Consider the following 20,460-nt stretch of genomic DNA (forward strand, 5'->3'; position numbering starts at 1 on the left):
TCGAGTTCCGTGAGAACTGTCACGGCTTCTCCTGAAGGCAACCACCGGTCAGGCAACGACAATGACGGCAATGAACGCGGGGCCCCCGCGCTCCCGCGTATTTTGTGAGAGCGCGCGGATTCTTCAGTACACCTCAGTATCTCCCGCGCGAGACACTCTCGAGAGATAACGTATTTATTTCAAAGTCTTTCCAACAGCCGCCACACACCACGACCAAGCCAAAAGAAAAGAAAGAAAAACGAAAGAACGTACAGCCACGTATTATAGTCACACATGTACATGCACACGTACACACGCACATACATACATACATACATAACACACACACACATACATGCACACACCTAGACGCACATACACTGAGAAAGGACGAAGGTCCTTGTTTTTTCTCGCGTTTTCACGTGCGTGCATTACGGTACATTCCGATCTAGAGGTGCATAGTCCCATCGCGCGATTTCGGTAAAGACGCGCCGTCGAATGGACGGAGTCGACGATAGCAATGATTCCTCGCGGATTGACAGCGCGAAAATCAATCAAGATCCTCGATCCATAATCGGTTTTTCGTTTCGCGAAAACCAGCACAGAACTGGAACGATTGTGATCGGCGAGATTGCGTCGGGCTGCCGGACGCCGACGGACACCCTCGGTAAAATCTGTACCCGATCGATCGAGCCCGTCGGACAAATAAGTAATGCTTCGCCGCACGCTCGAAGCCCGAAGTCGCGTTCGTTTCGGATTAATTCCGGATTAAACGGGTGGTTAATTGCTGCACCGCGCGCAGGAATTCTCCCGAGGGAATCAGGACTGCAGAGAATCATTGAATTTCCTCGTCGCCTCCGTTCATTCCGGTCGCGTTCTCCGCGGGGAAATGTAGACACGTAGCCCAAGCGCGTGGTGCGCGCGCGACGACCGGTTTCCGGTCGTCGGATGACGGCGGATCCTGCCGCGCGCACGACGCCGACGCCTAAGAATGATCCTAAAAGGGCGCGCGGCCGAATTCTCGGCCGGGGCCGCTCGAAAACCAGGATCTCTCGCGTCCCTTCTTTGTAGGGTACGCGATGATCCCAGCAGGAGCAAGGTGGGTGGTCCAGAATATTTTTATTTACCTACAACTAATTGCTCGTCGTTCAGCCAGCTCGGGATTCAAGACTGTCTTCTCCTGTCACGTACACATTCATATCATACGTATACATCTTACTTAGTTTCCTCCCGTTTCTTTTCGCGTCTTACCTCTTTCTTGTATTTTTTTCTCTTTTTTTATTTATTTATTTTTTTCTTCTATCTCTTCTCGACCTTTTTCATCGTTACCCGAGGGAGAAACGTTCGCGCTCATCTCAGCCCCTCTGTGTTTCTCTCGTACAAACCAATTTTTCTTCTATTTTCTCCCCTCGAGCCGAAACGAAGTCCCTTTCTGTTATCATCGTCGACCCGGTTTCCGCTTCTCGCGGTGAAAAACTGCGGGGGATAAACGGCGGCTTTTAGCGCTCGTGCGGAGAAAAGTGCGTCGAACGGAGCAGCCGACGTTACAACTTACCGTAATGGAAGAAGCTCAACTTTTTTAAGAGTCATAAAGATTATATGGCGAAGCATTAAAAGGAAATACGGTTATTTCTATTTTTTAAAATGATTGATTTTTTATCAGGAAGTTACGAGTTATCGATGATTAAACGCGACGTCGCTGACAGTTTGCGTCGAGTCGCATTAATTCTGACACTGTCCCGTAACGCGCATTGTTCTCCGCATTGTAAAACGCCGCCCGGAGCGGAAGCAGTTAATCGGCCGGCTAAAATCGGCCGCGTGAACTGCGACTTTCGGTCTCCAGCGGCATGCCGCAAAAGCACGTGAGCTTCCGATTATCGAGACGATTAATCCAGGAATCGAAATAATTAGAGCGAACGCGACCAGAGAAAAAAATCGGAACATCGCTTCGAATGCAATTCGACTTATCGCGAAAACACAATCGGCTTGCGTACCTTTCATGTTTTTACCATCGCATCTTGCATCGCGGAATCGAAACGCTTCCACAGAGCATGAAAACCAAAAATACGAATTCCGTAAAAAATATTTTTCCTCTTTTTTTCTCCCTTTTTTTGTAGAACCGAAATATGTACTGAAATTTTTCACATCGAACTCACGTTTCTCGCTTTGATTATATATTTACCGATTCAAAAACAGAAGTTTCACTATTTAAATGTATGACTGTTTTAGCCCTCGAAAAATGTCACAACGTAGCGCATCGCGAAATGTTTTTTTCCGCTTTTTTTCTCTCGTCGCCCCTTTTTGTTTAACGAGCATATTGATAGTTTATGATCTTTTTTTTGCACAAACATTTCGTGAAATTAAACGGCGAATGAATTATTGGATGAGGTCGGAATATAGTTTGTAGATTTTTAGATTTAACGAAACGACCACACAGGGTACCGAATGTGTTAGCGATAAATAATTATTTCATGTTTTCCTTCACTAATTCACGAATTTTTGGTCGAGACTGAAATATGGCAAGCTCCGATTTCGGCACCGCTTATCTCGCTCGCTTGTTATATTTCGCGAGGTATGACGATGATACGTGCATCGTTGGTAATTATAGCGCAACACTATTAGAACATAAGTGGGTTATCGTGCCAAACCAATACAGGGTATTGATCTTAGTGATTATGTGAGCGTTACCTTAGATTATATTTCGTGTAATTTAGCGTGTATACGTAGATTTACATAGGACGGAAGGACAAGGCTGCACCTCACATGCCGCTTTTTTAAAACGGAACGAACGTAGAGTTTAGTTCACGTGGTCCTGCAAAATCCGCGACGCGCGGCGTCGCGACGCCCCGCGCTGGCCGTCTATTTTTGTACTCTCACAATTTTGATACTCGCGCATCGCTGATCTCGGCGTGGAAAACGCAAACCAATTGCAGGACCGACGGGAACACAGAACAGTATTACGTAACTGCATGACTACTCCCGTACTCCATTGCAGGATTACACCGACATTCCAAAGATTCGTGACATCGATTCGTTCGCCTGACGAGTAAATTGGGGTAATTCGCCGCGGAATTGCCGCGGATAAACGACCGCTTGATTTATTTCACATTTACCGATCCGGTCGGTCTCAGGTCTCAGTCGTGTGTGCCATAATACCCCACTTTACGAATGTAGAAGGTAGATAGATCTACGCGGACAGATTGATAGGCTGTAGGACATAGCGACTAGACTACTTAGTTTATCGTCACATGAGTGTTTTTTATGTGGACAATTAAGTGTTCGGATTAAAAGGATCGGACGCATGTAAATGAAGATTAGAATTTAAGAATGGACGGAGGAAAGTGACAGACAGTGGAAAAAGGTGGATAATTCTGTGACACATGCAAACGGAAAAAAAAAGAACGAAGACAAGTAGCGGAAATTATCGCAGATGAGATCGATGGAAGGCTGGTTTTCCGCCAAATCTCGATGACGCTTTCGTATTGAAGTTGACGTATTCGTATCTCCTAAATATTTTATTGATACGGTAATTGAGAAGAATCTGCCTTTTACTTTGCATAATTAATTCCATGTACACATGTTTTGTAAGCATTAATTTTGTACATCCGTTTATGCAACTGAAGCTATCTGGATTGCAAAGTACGCGGCTGAATGTTAATGTGACCGCAAAGCGAAGCGTCATCGAGGGCAAAACGCAGCAGCGACGAAGCAAATCGTTAATCGATACCAGGGCAACTTGTTCTTGTCACTCTCTGTTCGCCGAAACAAATCTGCACGACGCACAGGCGAACCGATTTGTCACATCTCAGTCAATAAAGAGGAGTTTTTACTTTCCGTACAACGTCGACGAGTATATCGAAAACCGATTCTCACGATTGCACGATCATGCATGTATCTATCTCACTCGCCGGAGATGAACGTTCATAGAATAGACGCGAACGGGGAGCGGGCAGATACGAGGCACGTTTCGCATTCACGTAGAAGCATCGCACGTGCAGATACGCGTTTTCTTACGCCGATAAAATCACGCGAGACTCATTAAGCAGTCTCATTATTTGATCGTGCGGTATCAGGTGGATGAACGAATTGCTCGGGAAACTGAAATGCCTCGGAGAATAGACAGGAGGAAAGTGCGATCCGCCTGCCTCGCTCTCCGTTTCTCTCTTTCCGCTTAACTATGCGATCGCTCCGTGGACGCGTTCATTCCGCACGCTTCCTAATCGTCTCGCGGAAGCGGAGTCTCGCCTCCGCATCTGAACTTTCCGTTGCGAATAGTCGAGATATTTCTCATCCACGCGCGCTGTCTGTTCTCCATTTATTCGTCGGAACGTCGTCGCTCGGTGCACTGTCTGTCTCCTCTGCGCTGCCTGCGAGAGTCTCTCGAAATGAAGCTCGCGAAAATATCGGAATCTGTTCTCGTTCTCTCTGTCCTCGCCGAGCGGAATGCAGTGCTCGCGCGCGTAAAGGCGGAATTCTTCTCCGTGTGTCGTCGTCAACTCTCTCGAAATTGTCGAATCGACGTTGAAATTCGCCATCGCGAGTGAGCAACCGTCGATTTAGCGACAGAATGGGAGAGATAACGGAAAAGAGACATGGGAAAGAGCGAGTCCCTGCGAGTGTCCGAAGAAAAGCCGGAAGCTCTGGTCCTTCCGCTCTTTCTGGGTGGCTGTGCCTCCCTCCTCCATCCTCCCTTTACCTTTTCCACTCTTGCACTCCGCCCGCAGTTCCCGAAGCGTTCCGCGTCTCCTGACAATTTTCATTCCACTTCGTGCCGCTTTCTTGCACACCCCCGCCTCTCTTGCTCTCTATCTCTTTACCGGAGTTGCTTTCCGCCGGTTCGTTCTTTTCTCCAATTTTACGCTGTGTCAGAATTCTTTCACTTGAGTCGCACCGTCGCGGTCGCGTCCGGAAAACGTGCGAGGAAAATTGATATTGCTACCGAGAAAGAAAGAATCTTCCGCTCTTCCTCAGCGCAGAGGATCTCGTTGTCTCTGTGACGTACGCGAGCTGGAAGATCGTAATAATTTGACACTTGGATCGAGCGTAATCAAGTCGCGATTTGAAATCGTGAGAATTCCGCCGACTCGCCGATCATTAAAAGTTATTTTCTCTTTCTAACGAGTACCGCTGAGTATCGATACTTCGACGCTGAAAGCACCGCGAACTACATTCTTTTTTTATTGACCAAGAGCGACTCTCGGGGATTTGTTATTTATCGACGACGACGGTTCTGGTGATGCATGTCTAAGCTTTTTTTTATCTTATTTATCGTGCCACTTTGTAACAATTAATCGTGCCGTGAACATGTCGAGCAATCGAGCACAGAGATTCATTCTTTATTTATTCGTCGCGCGATGCAAGAATTGTCCTCGAGTCAATCGTTTTGCAATTTTCGATTGTAATATCTGCATGCCACGTGTATTTCATCACTTTTATCACTTTCATCAGTCATTGCGACCGCCGCAGACATCGACTGTGCTGTCATTTTTCTCTTTCGTTCCCTGTTTTCCTGTTCTTTCGCCACTTGTCGTCACTCTGCGTTATTTTAATTTGTCACGGCGGTCCACGGAGCGTGAAGAGTGCAAATAACGTCACTCAGGGCTTTTCGCTCGAAGAAGCGAAAATACTGGAAATATATGGAAGCCTTCATCGACTTCGACACTTTATTTCTTTTTTTTGTAAAAGGAAATTCTATCTCGATAAAATATCGAATACATGTGTTCTGAAAACGATGCAACTTGATCTGACTCAATTAAAATCTGGAATTCATCTGCTCGCGAATATGCGGAGCTACAACGAACGCCTCTACGATTGAAACGCCCTGTGACACTTGAACGGCATAAAAGGATGAACGGCAGGAACGATGACGGGACATCAGGAAGACGAAGCGGCCGAACAGAGCTGTTTCTATCGCAATACAAAGGGTCAAAGAGGAGGAAGATCCTTACGGAAGAGCGCCGCTATCCGAAGAGAAGGACATGAGCGATAATCGAATAAGAAGCCACGAATGCGAGGGTTTCCGAAAGGTACGGCCCCCTTCCTACCAAAGAAAAAAAACCAAAAGAAAAAAGAACATTAAAACGAGCGGAAAACGAGCGAGTAACAAATAACAACGGCGATGATACATGGCATAGGCACGGAATGCGCAAGAATTGCGAATCACGCACGCAGTATTCTGCGTCCGCGCGAATTTAATGAGAGTCCGCCTGGACGCGCCTCTTTCCTCTCAGTTTCGCCTCTCGTTTGAATCGTTGATGTCTCGTCGACGTCACGAATGCTCGAAGATTGACGCGTGAAAATCCGACTCGAAATTCGGGACGCAAACGTCAGAAGGAAAGGGGCGCGTCATGAGATCTGCTCGGAAGCACGCAGTCCGAGCATTCCCGAGAATCTCCAAAGAATGATTCGAGAGAAGGTCCGAGAGTCGCCTGTGGTAGCTTTTAATCTTAGGGCTCTATCTGTCCAGTGGTAAAAACGCATGAGATATATCTACGTCACGTAAAATAATATTCCGTGTGATTGGCCTGAGAAAGAGGAAGAGAGAATGTGCGTGTGAGAGAAGAGTAGAGAGTCTGCCAGTATGTAATGATCATTAACCACCTCTTGGCACACACTTTGGTCGCTTCACAGTCTCGTCCCGCCTGTGCCCGTGTCCGCCGGGCCGCCTCAAGTCCCTAAAAAGCCCACTCGCGCGTACCGAGACACACACGTACATACACACACTCATACACAGAGATTAATCGAATTAATCCATCCCGCCCCCGCCCGGCATATCGTATCGCGCGCTTGTTTTTTGCGTACATGTCCTCTCTCTTTCCCTCTCTCTCTCTTTCTCTATACATATACGTATTTATACTGACCAACACCACACTCACGTCGCCAGCTCGATTAATCGGGGACACCGTCGTCGACTCGTCCCTCCACTTGAATTAATCCCTCGCCTCTCTGCGAGTTCCCACGAGTTCCCCAACACACGCGTGATTCCTTCCTCGTTGAAGTCCCGTTCTCCGTTTGTGGGCCGTATATAATACGTGCCGCGATATCGATCGGCGTTAACCCACGGTTAACTCCACGATTCCCGTTCACGTCCGACGAGACGCTAACGAGAATCGTTTAATCGTATCGGCCGGTCCGATTCCGGCGCAATCGGGCTCCATCTGCCCTTTCTCGCTCTCACACACATACTCTCTCTCTCTCTCTCTCTTTCTTTCTCTTCCACCCCTCCCGTTTTGTATTCTCCTCCCCGTCGTCGATTAATCCGCCTTTCGTATACCTCATACGTATATATATATACATATACATACATTATGTATAGATATCTTTTTTTTAAATTGTTACTATTACATATAATAATCACGGTAATGCGCCACATTCACTGGTTGATGACTGTCTCGTTGACATAAAGGCCCGTATCTTGCCTGTGGTTGTGCTTGGTTGTGGTTGGAGCGGTTTTGGGAGAGAATTTTTTACTTGCTTCTTTTTTAATATTATTACCTTTTTTAATTTGCACGTCTCATGTCGTGGCCTTGGCTTGCCTTCATATGAGATTCACCTGTGAATATATATATACATTACATATATATATATATATTGATACATATTTATATATATACCGATATATGCATATGTATCTGCGTGTATATACGTCCGCCGGGATAACGCCGGGACGCCACTTTATACACGCGGACGCATATTTATTATATTGTAATTTCACACGAATGGTAATCCGTCCTGGCAGTATCGTACGATTAACAACATTATGTGCACTCATAACGTATTACATTACAAGCTGCGAAGTAGTTTGTGGAAGCGACTTCCAGTGTATCGTTCTCTTCTTTTTATTCATTTTATTTATTCTCTTCTTAATTTTTTTTATATCTCTTCTTCTACCTCTGCCTTTCTCGTGCGTCCCTTTCTTTTACGTGTCGTTCAATCAGGATGCATATTGCACAAGCTAATCGTCGCGGGACTCGTCGTGTAACATCAAAGATAAAATTGACACGAGAGAGCATGCTCGTCTCACCTTTTTTGTTTCCTCTTTTTTCTCTTTTCCTTGATATCAATTTGTTTTTTTGTATTTTTATATTTTCCACATTCATTTTACTCGTCTCTTTTCGTTTAATTCTTTTTCTCTGTCACTACTTCACGTACGGGCTGCCATGGCGGCACAGTCTGTAATACTTATTACTCTTCTTACTATTATTATATTATCATTTTTTTTGGAACTGTTTATTAATTGTCATTGATTAATGTTAATGGATCGTGGCACGGTGTGTTAGTTGGCGAGAGACATGACAAATAATTTTTTGAACGGGCGAAGGTTGCTGCATGCTCGAACAAATGCCGCCTTTGACTTAGTGGTAACTAATTAATTCTGGTATATACCGTTCTCGTTTAATTAATCGCCGATCGTGTCGGCCACGTCGCTCGCCATTTCTTTCCCTCGCGAGTGAGAATTCGATGATGATGATGATGAGAGCACCGGTGTTGTCGCACTCGCGTCCGCGCGGATTTTGCCGACAATATAATAATTATCCACAATTGCACGCACGCGCCGAGAGTCGATGCAGTCGCGAGCAATCGCACACGATACGAAAGAATCGTGCGAGTGTCGTCGTCGTCGTCGTCGACATTATCTCAGCAGGCACACAAGTATGTAATATACTGGGCGTTTCTGAACAATCACGCTTCCCCCACCGCGTTATCCGTGTTATATGCATAATTAAGAGCCGCGTAACGCGTAATCGATAGCTCATAATCCCAAATAACGCGGCGGGCTGCGGAATAATCTTGCGCTCCCGCACGCTGACGGTGGCACTTCGCTGTGCAATCGAATTGAAAATCAGATTTTTCCGTTTGCCCGAGAAATTAAATCGATCATTCTAAATTAAAGTTTTCGATTTCATTTTTTCCACTCTTTACTGCAAATTTCTGTACTTGTCAAAGCGGTTCGATCTTGATTTCCGCGTGATCACCGATCGCTGCGAGAGGAGGCGTTAATTGATCAGAAACAGCCCGACCGTGTACACATAACGTTCACCTTTCTTACTGATTGTTTAGCCTGGCATCCACTAATTAGTCGTCAGTGCGTAGCCTTAATTAGTTACCGCTGAGCGTGCAAGCACCGCCAGCAGTTTTAGTAGTGGGCCGCAAGCGGAAGTGCGCTTTGTATTTTTTGGAAGGAGAGAGCTCGGCGGCGAAATCCGACGACTCGTCGTATCTGTCGTCGTATCTGAGAAAAGAGAGGAGAAACTCGTTCCGACTCGGTCCATCGCGTTCCCGACGAAGAATACTCGCGATCGTAAAGTGCGCCTATCGGCAGGGAGAGGGAGGGCTTTTATCGGCTCGCTAAATTATTGTTGAATGATCGTCACCACGTGGAAAATAGCCTCTTGATTCTTTCTTTCTCTCTTTATCTCGTCTCTTTGGCAGTATCTTCCCAGGCATTCGCGGACGTCGATCAGCGTCGAAACGTTCCCCTTATTGCACCGTAATAACGCAAGCATTAACGTTCTTTGATACGCGTGCGAAGCGGTCCGGTGGTTCTCACACTTTGGATTTTCGCTGCTGCCCCATGTGGGAACACGCGACGCGACGCATGACCTCTCTTTGACAATAAAATTTTATTGAATTGTTATCGCGCGATTCCCCGCGTTAACTTTCTAAACGGCCCGTGATAAAGAGAACTGTCATAAACACGATATGTCGATCTTGTTAGAGAAAAAATTGCGCTTTAAGCAATTAATACAATAACAAAAGTGTTATCAAAAATATATTTCGATCAATACATCCAGATCAGATCAATCTGCAAACGTATTATTCGTAGTTCACAGAATATCCTTTTGCTACACGGGCAGCGAGCTTTAACCGATATTCCGAAATCAAATTTTGTTCCCCTGATATCGGCAATTTTTCACATGAAAAACGCGCGATTTGAGAACCACCGGCGGGCGCGATTATTATTAAAAGAAAACCATTTGTTTTAGCCGCGAGAATGAAGCAACTATCGTCGCGACGAGGAAGGTCTTGATGGTAATGGTTCGCAAAACCTCTCGACGAAAGTAAAAGCTAGCTCCGACGCGGCGAAAGCGATTTTAGACGCGGGGTAGTTACGTCGGCTGTCCGGTCTCTACGGGGTGATTCGCGAGAAAACGTTGCGCGTCCGTCGTATGAATCGGTATGAAGATCGCGAGAGAATACGTCGCGCACAGCATCCCGCGGTATCGGCATCGGCATCGGTATCCTAATCGTATGATTGCAATCGATCGCGCCCCACGTAGGTAGTGAGAGTTCCTTGCGAGATGTGAAAGTAGAGAGCTCACATTTATATATTATACATATTATATATATATACATAATACTAATCTCTCTCTGCATCTCCTTTTTGCCGTATTACTCACTCACACCATTTGCTCGGAAAGTATCTTTGAATGGCTTTCGTTCGGAGACCGTAATCGTTATTGTTCACACTTCTGGAACGAATAATATATCTCTTAGTGCATGGAAATCAAAGTGTATCTCAGAGCGAGTCGGCACACGAGTCGAGGCCGATTGGAAACCTTTTTGCGATCGAGTCTGTCTGTGTAGCAAGATACCACGTATATTGTACCTGTTGTATATCCTCCGAGATGCGAGAATGCCGCCTCCATTCACCGCTTCAAGGAACTTTTTGGTCGCCCCCCGCTGCGGGGAGCGACGATTTTCATTGCGAGCCTGGGATGTGGCGGAGGAACTTTTTGACCCTCGGCACGGAGGGAGGCCCTCCTCCCTCTCTCTCCCATCCCACCCTCTTCCCCCCGCAACCCTCACATCCCCCTGCGTCTCTGTGTGCGGGGCGCGAAGCTCGGATCGATAGCGCGACGGAGCACGCGGAAGATTTCGAGCTTCGAGCGATACCCGAGGAATTGGAGCGAGCTTCTTTTCCATTTTTCTTTTTTTTTATTCTTTTTTGTCCCTCTTTTAGTCGACCATCGAAGAGTGCCAATCGACGAGTTCCCGAGTAAGCTTACCGCGGTAACGCGGTACGAGTAGCTCTCACGCGGCAATGCGACGTGGTAATCTGCGCGGAAAGTAACGATAACGGTAAACGTAATGTAACGTAACGTTAAATGCATCCTCGGCCCGCGAAAATAACTTTACCGTGAAGATATCGTACATTATTCTCAAACTGCAGATATTACGGGGGTTTTTACGGTATCGCGATCGAGTTCACGTGACGTCACCTCGCGCGGAAACTTACCCGAATTCGGTATCTCCGTTCGAGTTAACGCTCGTTCCTTTGGGCCACCCCGTATATCCCAGAGTCGGCTACCCGGACGAGACGGGCGTATGCAACGGGTGTCCCGGGGCACACCGGGGGTTCGTCGCCCGTTCTCGGTACACTCGGGGGTGCCGGCAGCGTGCGGTAGTTATGTTTGCTAACGTCGTTTAGTCCTGTGAGCGTTGATTTGAATTCCACACGTAATTCGCCAAGAGAAGTACGTTATGTAAACACCACACCCTTAATCACTGTTGCTTTACTCGTTGGGTCATGCGACTGTGGTTCTAGTGCATTTGACTGACTACTTTTTCAGCCTGCCAGGGCTGCATTCACACTTGTATTCCGTGTATGTTTCTCACTTCTGTTTCTTTCATTCTCTATTATTCACCTCGTCTCCGCATTATTCTCTACCTTCCCTCCGCCCCTTTCCCTTCTCCTGTCTCCTGTCTCCTGTCTTCTACCCCCCTGTCAATGTTGCATCTGCCCTCCCCTCTGCGTTCTCCACCCCGACATCGACGTTCCCGCATTGAGAGGAACGGTAAAATTCTCAGTTCTGCCAGAGTCTTCCCTGATCCTTCCCTGGTTCCTGTCCCCGCATTTCCGGAATTTGTAGTAACTTATTGGCAGAGTTATTTACGAAACGTTTAACACGGTGCGCGCTTTAATTTCCGCCGCTATTCTTCTTTCCAAGTTTAATAAACTTCGCGAGCGCGGGTCGTTTACGCCGACGATATTTCTCGCCTTCAAGCCCGCGCGCGCGCGCGCGCGGATAAAATGTTGTTTATTACACGAGGGAAAATTCGTTGTTGCGTGTAACGTTTGTAACGACGTAATCGTTACCGTGTGTACCCGGGGACGCGTGTCGAATCGCTGATTTAATCGCGAGTTCCTGCAGCAGCGCCCGCTGAAACTCGCCGTTGGTTATTAAAACTTCGTGAAAATCGAGCGAGCGCTCGAATTGATGCGGCTTAAATTTAATGTTTCAATGTCTCGTATTCTCGCGTACTCGCGATATCGACAAATATCGCGAGCGAATTTCGCATCCATCGCAGCAACAATGTTTTTTTCTTTTTTCTTTTCAGTTTTACAGCCGTTACTCTTGTGAATGGGAGAGGAAACGTTTTCTCTTTCGTTCGGAGATGGTACGTGGTTTCGAGGGTGATCGATATCGAAGGGCGCCACGCAGTTTCTCGAATTAAATGCGTGGGCGAATCATCGCGCTCAGACAATTCGAACGTTACTCTTCGCGAAACGATCTTCGATCTTGATTTCCGCGTCGCCTACTTTGTAAAGTTAATACGGCTTAATTACGCCGTAAGTACTCGTGATTTACGACTCGAACGTAGAGGGAAGGCGCGTGAACATCGCTCGCGTGCGAGAGCGAGCTGTCACGTTCGGCGACGTCGAATAATCCGACGCGCCGAGGCCTCGCTTAATCCCATTCCCAAAATTCATTAATTCCATTTGTTCACCTAATTTATGCACCGTTCGCGATTAAGATCGTACCGAGATCTCACCTTTCCTCTTCCGTCTCGTTCTCTGTGTCCCCCTCCCTCCCTCTCTCTTTTGCTTTCCCTTTTGCAGCGCGCGATTCCGCCGAGAACGTGGCAAATCGGCAATTTGCGCGGCTCATCGAGACGCTTCGATCTCGATCGGAGTGTCGCAAGGTCGCACGGGGGTTGTCGCGAGTGACGGGCTCGCCCTCGTTCTCGCAGGCGAACCCTTCAATGTCTCTGGCGTGCCGGCGCAAAAATGAGGTCCCTCTCGTCGCCTCTTAGCGAGAAAATCAATCGAGCATCGCGCGCGGCTCTACCTCTCGGCGGCACTCGTTCGTTTCCCAAATCGCGGGGGTAACAACGGACGTTTCCGGCCATCGGGACCGTCATTCCTGAGCCGCCCTGTTCCATAGGGTGGCTCTCTCTCGCGATGCGATTGCACAACTTTGCTCGGGAATACACGGGGTAAACTCGGGCTCTCTTTTTCCCTCTCACTCACTCTCTTTCTCTTTCTCGCTTTCTCGGTGTATCGACTGGCTGGTTGTAGCCATGAGCGAGGGAAAGAGCCTCGAGGCGCGCTGCGCAAAAGTGTGCAAGGGATGAGAACGGAGGAGGGTGGGACGGCGAGAAAGGGAAAGAGACAGAACGAGAGGAAGCGCGTCGGGACGAGAGGGAACGGGAGGAGACAGAGAGAAAGAGGGAGAGAGACAGAGACGACACGTGGGAGAGACGTGGGTCCAGGGGTGGATGCTGGCAGCGGCATTTATTGATCGCTCGTAGCAACCCTGCCAGCAACCTCCGCCGCGCCACACTCCGCGTCGGCCTCTCGTCGCGCGCTTCTCTCGTCACCCTCTCCTGCTCGGCGCGCGCGTCATCGGCCGCGAAACGAAAGCCTCAAAGCTGCACGAGCCCCGTCCCCCTTCTCCCGAATCTATCCACCCTTCCGCACCCCGTTGGGAACCGACCGAAGATTCAATCATATTAATTACTCACAGCACTGCGCCGACAATTCCTGGCGGCGTGCGCGGAACCGCCGGCCCGTTGATCCTCGCGAATCTCCGCTCCGGATCGCTTTTCTCGCGCAGGTCCCGGACGATGCGTCTGGTTTCTGTCGGCCGTGGGAAATCGAGACGCTCGTTAAACGATGCAAAGCAACGTCCACTGTTGATCGGGATCCGTAGATTACGCGGAAAATCGGAAAATGAATTCGGAATTTTTGAACATTGCCGTAGACATTTTCGAAAGCGACGCAACGAGGTCAAACGCTCTCGATGCTTAAGGCAAAGATGAAGCTTTTCGAAAATCGAAAGCGTTTTCTTTACATTATATTTTTAGCATCGGCTTTTTAAGCTAAGGATATCGTACGTACGCTATATATATGTCACGGTAAAATTCCACGCGCAAATACCGTACGTGTGAATTCGTCGAATGCCCGGCAACTAGATGCATCGTCCGGTGTTTCGGGAATGTGGTGACGCGCATCCGGCGTCGGATACGTCGGAAGGGCTACGGCTTTCAGGACGAATTTTGACGGAGTAGTGCACAATGAAAGATGCATTATAAAGAGCAAATTTCATTTACGCTTCATACGAAAGCGAGCGTAGCAGCAGCGCCGTCGCCTGTATCAGAAATAATTTCGCAGTGGCCCAGATGCGCAATAACGAAGTTTCGCGATGTAACGCGATAAAAGTTCCGTTCTCTCCAATATTCTCGTTACCGGAATAGCGTAATCGCGTTGAGAATGTCGCGCGACGAGAAGCTACCGCGTTAATAATTGATCAACGCGTATTTACGGAATGGACGAAATTTATTATCCCATTTAATATTATCGTGTGAAATTGGAAAATATACAATTCATGCCGAGCGAGTAATTCAGTCTTTTGATTTTCGTTAATCTGATTGTCTAATTATATCTCCGCTAAAAGCGATTGTTATTGTTGTCCGAAAATATAATATAATTTGTTACCGCGCACCGATAATCATCGGCAATATAATATTAATAATATTCTCCGCTCGACTGAACTCTCAATTTAGAAAATCCGAATAAGTGCGACCTCTACGAAGAAGATCCCTGCCTTGCCTTCGTTTAATTAAACGAGCAGTTCTTCACTCGGCGATACTCGGAAAATTTATCCTTTTTATTCATTCAATTTTCAAGTTATCCGACTCTGTCATACTCCCGTGGGCGGAATTAATTAACGAAGCGGAGGGGGGGAGGGGGAGAAAAGGAGACCGGGTAATTAGTTAACGCGCGAACCCGTGAAAAGTTCGTTTCGGTTTTGCCCGGAGTTTTGCACATTTTTCTGCTATAATACATGCGCGTTCCCTCGTGAGGATTCGCGCGGGGTCAAGGCAGAAAACGCGGGCTGCTGCGCGTTAATATGCGTTATAGTGAAATTTATTATTCACGCGGCTGAAATTGTTCGTCATTTCGTCGCTCTATTTTACGCGCTCTTGCAAATCTTAATTTTTCAAGCCGAGCAGTCGACAAACATCGACGATCACGCGCACCGACGGTCGGACCAACGAAATCGTCCTGACGGTTTTTGTGAGTAATTAGCTTTGAGCAATTAACGCGTTTGGATTGAGAAATTGCGTAGTCCCGGCTTTAATCTTTGATTCGCGTTTCCTCTGACGTCCCTTCTTTCCGCCGATAGGTTTGGCCCTTTGCGCATCAGTCAGTCCGCCCTTCATCGTCCTAATTATATTAAACGCAATGTGCCGTCCTCCTGTGTGCCTCTCTCGAGACATAATAATGTGGGAAAGCCTCCTCGAGAATTCACTCGACTCTTCTTTCCCTTGAAAGGATCTGGAATTTTATTATTATACTGTACATGTAATATATATTACACGATTCGCGTCAATTCTGCAAACGAATAATCGAAATGGACGCCCCACGTGATTTTTATTTGCGCCTGCGACTACGCGCATTGACATTGTGCAAATGGTTTTTGCCACATCGCGGTTTTTTTTTTTTAGTGCCACGGAATAAAAGACCGACTCGCATTTCGATTGGCACGCATTTTGCGCAAGCGGTACCATTTACACTTTAAATACTTTAATATCTTCTGGTGAACCACACCCGGGGGAGAGTAATAGCGCATTTCGCGAGTCAATACGAGTCAATGGTACGCGATTGTTAGATTGTGGTTTGACATTTGTGTTTGACTGAGAAAAAAAGGGATTGCGTATACACATACGTACGCGCGCGCGTCGCAAATGCGCACTTGTGTATAAAATTATATCGGAAATCAAATATACAATTACCCACGAATGGTGCCGCGTTGATTGCCAATAAATCAGTGAGTAAATATCATAATTAATATTTCGTTCGTGCTCCCCGGTCTAAACACGGGCTGCGTTTAGTAAATATACTAACATGAAAAATAGATGCTAATTAACAATACCGTTAAATTACGCTTTATCAACAACGCGAGAATTTGCAGCAATTCATTTTTCAGTTTTTCGTTTTGGATCCTGTTAAAAGCTCTACTAAATATCGTGAATTTTTGCTCTTTCTTAATCAACATACAACATATCAAAAATGTTGCGTAAAATGATATTTAGAAAGCAAAAATACGATTTGGATTACCTACAATATTTTTATCACATAAATTGCAGATTGCTATATATTCGTTTGAAATGATAAATTGAAAAGCTCAGTCATTCGTGATTAGGCAATTTCCGGTCGAATGGTCGCAAAATGCCAGACACGGCATACTACGATTTTTAACGTGTGCCAATTATTTAATCGGGCACCGCGTTTGAATTTTGCTAAAACAATCGGCACAAATTATCCGGTCAGGTCAATATTAATTACACTAAAACGAAAGAAAGGATCAAAAGCAAACGGCACAATGTGACAATTGGAAATTGCTGTGGAAAGGATAGGTCTCGTGCGCATCGAAAGGGCTAAGCAGACCGGTTATCCAATTAACAATTAGACGCGAATGCAGGGGATTGTAATAAATCCGTATCCTGGCAAGCATCAAGTCCTAACGAAGCGGCTTTGCGCGAGATCTATACGAATCCCGCGACAAGATTAATCCGTTTCCGATTTATCGCACCGAGCGATTCGCCGGCTCGCGAATCGTAATTAAATCTCGTGTCATCTGTAGTGGTCTCTGTCTTCCTTTTCATTTTTTTTCTCTCACGGACGCGTTTAACGAAGCTTCAGAAAAGTTCGAAACTTTCGAGAACGCAATAAATCTGCCCGGTGCGTTCACCTTAACGACTCGGTCTCCGCAAGCTTTGCATAAAATTGTCATCCTCGTCACGACGGAATCGATTCTCTTTGTGTTTGTTACGTGACTCGTCGCCTTTATAACATCGGGACTCGCCTCTCAGGATACTGATACCGCGATTCGCGAACAATGCAAATAAAATACGTACAGTTTACGTCGAATTAATCGGATTTCGTTATTGCGCGATTTCTTTCTCGTTAAATTCGCATTGCCTTACGCGGTATTACAGCGAATAAATGCGAACCACCTGCGAACGTTTTCCGATTGCCCAGCTCGCGTAATTCAGGTAATTTTGATAATGACGTTACTATTGCGCGATCCGTTAATAATTACATTTATTGGGACCGACATCACATTGAATCACATGTTTCGGACGGCACTTCGAGGGCACATGACTGCGCAATATTCGATTTGCGACGCGCGCGCATACACACGCGCATTAATTATCATTTTTATATTCACTTGTCGAGCTTCCAATAATATCGAGTGGTTTATCATTATCGGCCATCAAATGAGAGACAAAATTCAGACTCAAATCAAATTATCATTTCGTTCCCATTTATAAATTTAATTCATGTGAATGCATCAAAAGGTAATTTGCAGGCAATAATAAAAATTAGATAATAACTCGTTTGCAAATACTTTGCTACAACGTATATAATAACTTCATTATTCTTTATCTCCATTTTTACACAGCGAAATAGGTTGTCGGGAGATTTTCGAAAGGGGTATGTAGCAACTTACGTTATTGTTAATAATAGCAGCAGCAAAAAATATATTTTCGCCATACAATAGAAAGAAAAACTCGCTAACTGACACCGAAAATGCCATTATCCGCTCTTGAATAATATTAGTAAGATAAGATACTCGTACGTTGTAAAACGTCGTTTTATTGCGCAGACAAACGCTTCAGAGCAAAACAATATCAACATGGAATTAATAGAATTATCGACAAATCAACTTGCTCGACTGAATCGTTTCTCTGCGCAGCACATAATTACGCGTACCTAATTATAATTGACAATATTTTACGATCGTCTGAACCACAGCGAATTAAGCGTCAATTATCCAGGAAACATTGAAATTCGTGCAACAACAGTGGTTCCGACACGTGTCCTAAGTATTGTAACGTAAACTGCTTTCATGATTTGTGAAAAGGCGTTCCGGGAAGCCTGAAATTCCGCGGTTTTAATCCACCCCCGCAATTACGACTCGTTCGCCAGTTCGACTGAAGCAAAGCAATGCAATTAAAATTTCGTTTTACATTAGCAATTCAATTAAAACGGAACTCGCAAAAGTAGATTTCAAAAGAGTATTATTCAAATAGAAATAAAATCCTTTTTTCATTTACTGTCACGCGTCTCGAGCGACGCTGATAACCGCATTAATTGTTAACTTGACCGCCGGTGAACGAGGGAATGACGCGACTTCCGAGTTGCTCGGGAAGCGCGAGGGGGTGGATTAAGACGTCGCGCTCGCCACCGTCGGCGATTACAGGGGCGACGCAGCGCACTAACGGTCTCTGACAAAAACAGGATACAGGTTGCCGGCCATGCCGTGGAGCTGGCTCGGAGCGGCGGCGCCATCGGCAGCTGCAGCTGCAGCGGTCGCCGCGGCCGCGGTGACCCCATCGCCTGCAGCTGCACCGCTCGTCCTTGCACCCAGGGCGGCGGCGAGACGGAGGTACTGATTGAGTAAAGACTGCCCTATATACTACCACATGCGCGGCACCGACATATAATACGTAAACGATATATACGCATCAACGAGCACGAAACACTTGAGCCACCCTGATCGACTCCACTCGCCCCCGATGGACCCTTGATTGACCCCGATCAACTCTGATCGCCTTCCTCGCTGTGTGCACCTTCTCGCGAGAGGGAAGAGCGTGTTGGGCAATTCGAAGCGATTTGAAGGATCCCGCACCACGGCGGAACGCGTTTGATCCTTCTCGCATTTTTGAAGAACGCGGGAAGTCGCTCGCGATGGACGTAAAAGCGAAAGCAAAACGCTGAATAGCGTTTCGCTGTGGTGCGCGGTGGTTAAACTGCTCGAGTCTGAATCTACATGCTCAAGTGCATCCGTTTCCGCTTCCTCCTCATCCTTCTTTCTCGTCCAGTGTCGTTTCGAAACCGCGCGCGATCGGACCGCAAGAGTCGCATGTTTTAATTTGTCGGGTATTAATGATACTTTAATGTTTGATATTAATGGGGAGCCGTGTGACGTTAATTTATTAATTAAAATTAAAATTAATAGAATGATGCTCGCGCTCTAGTAAACTTGCTTATTTTTTCCAATAATATCACGCTATAAAAATATTACGCTGGTATAAAATCGTAGTTTATTTTCTTTATTCTTCTCTCTCTTTACATACATATTTCATGGTATCAAAAAGTACATTTCCCCAGGGAGACCGATCCCATTATGATTCCATCGCGCAGCACGGCAAACCGCCACGAGAAACACCTTCAATTTATTTAAGCAAGAGCAGCGATCGCGCTGCGTGTTTTTAACTCGCGCCCATCAGCTCGTTACCATGAATTTCGCACTCGTTACTCTTGTCATTCCGTGTAGCAGATGTGGAGCGTATATTTTACCGCGATTCCAATGTCATCCCGAAAATTCCGCGGTATCTTTCACCATGGATCTCCGCGGCGGAAACCGCCATAAATTTAGCATCGACCGACCACGAACGCGTGTCCGTCGAACGATCGTTCTTCGTATCCCCTTCGTTCCCTTTACCCCATTTATCCCGTATTTCCTCCCCGTATTCGCTGTATCTCTTCTACCATTCGATAATTAATGTTGCCACACAGCTCTCTCTTCTCGATGTGCCCGCGTAGCGACGGTGTAGCGCACAGAGTGGAAAGAAACCCCCTGAATATTCACGTGTGCACGAACCGCAAAACCATTACCACTATCACTACCATTACCCGAATGCTCCGCCATGGTTGTTGCATTGATGCTAGTTGGTCGAACACGATACTTGTTCCCGTATCTACCCTTTTTGCATTATGTACATGTTGTTCCTCTAGGGCACGCATATATGTCAATGTTTTTCTGATTAGATCAGACCGGATAAATCGTTTAGGACACCCTTGCTTCGGGCGATGATCGATCCGTGGCTGGAAGTAACAGCATGAATGCTGTATCCGCAAGCGAGTTTAATGTTACGCACGATGTATAATTGGTAACAGATCGTCGATTCCCGATCACGTCAATCGTAAATCAATGAATTCCATGCCGTTTTCGCAAAATTATTCGCTCGGTCTAATCTAATAAATAACGTTCATAAAAATCAACTTTTATAAGGACCACCGGGCCGTGAAATTTATCCCTCTCTTTTTTTTCTCCCCCCTCGTTGAATAAAAATTTTTCATTGTATTTACGTATTAACGGTTGCGGACGCGGAGCTCGCGTTTGGACAACGCGACTGACGGGCTGCCGATATTTAATTCGTAGGCCTATTGGTTTCCGATTA

At 46.4% G+C, this 20,460-nt stretch overlaps 1 protein-coding gene and 1 long non-coding RNA gene across 11 annotated transcripts in view; one reads left to right on the forward strand and one right to left on the reverse strand.

Annotated features, from left to right (window-relative positions):
- Positions 1-20,460, forward strand: part of LOC105275019 (RNA binding protein fox-1 homolog 2) — a 298,261-nt gene that overhangs the window by 252,576 nt on the left and 25,225 nt on the right. For 4 of the 10 annotated variants that reach the window (XM_011331606.3, XM_011331609.3, XM_026971671.1 and 1 more), the window contains one exon: positions 18,515-18,662. The exons of the other annotated variants lie outside the window; for them this stretch is intronic. In XM_011331606.3, coding sequence (XP_011329908.1) covers positions 18,515-18,662 — 148 coding nt within the window. The remainder of the gene's footprint in view (positions 1-18,514; positions 18,663-20,460) is intronic. 10 annotated transcript variants of the gene reach the window in all.
- Positions 47-18,506, reverse strand: LOC105275018. The gene is made up of 2 exons (XR_893163.3): positions 9,020-18,506; positions 47-7,531 (listed from the first exon to the last, which is right to left on the reverse strand). It is a non-coding gene; the product is annotated as an uncharacterized LOC105275018 (long non-coding RNA).

This window comes from Ooceraea biroi, chromosome 8 (genome assembly GCF_003672135.1).
Source record: "Ooceraea biroi isolate clonal line C1 chromosome 8, Obir_v5.4, whole genome shotgun sequence".
Lineage (NCBI taxonomy): Eukaryota > Metazoa > Arthropoda > Insecta > Hymenoptera > Formicidae > Ooceraea > Ooceraea biroi.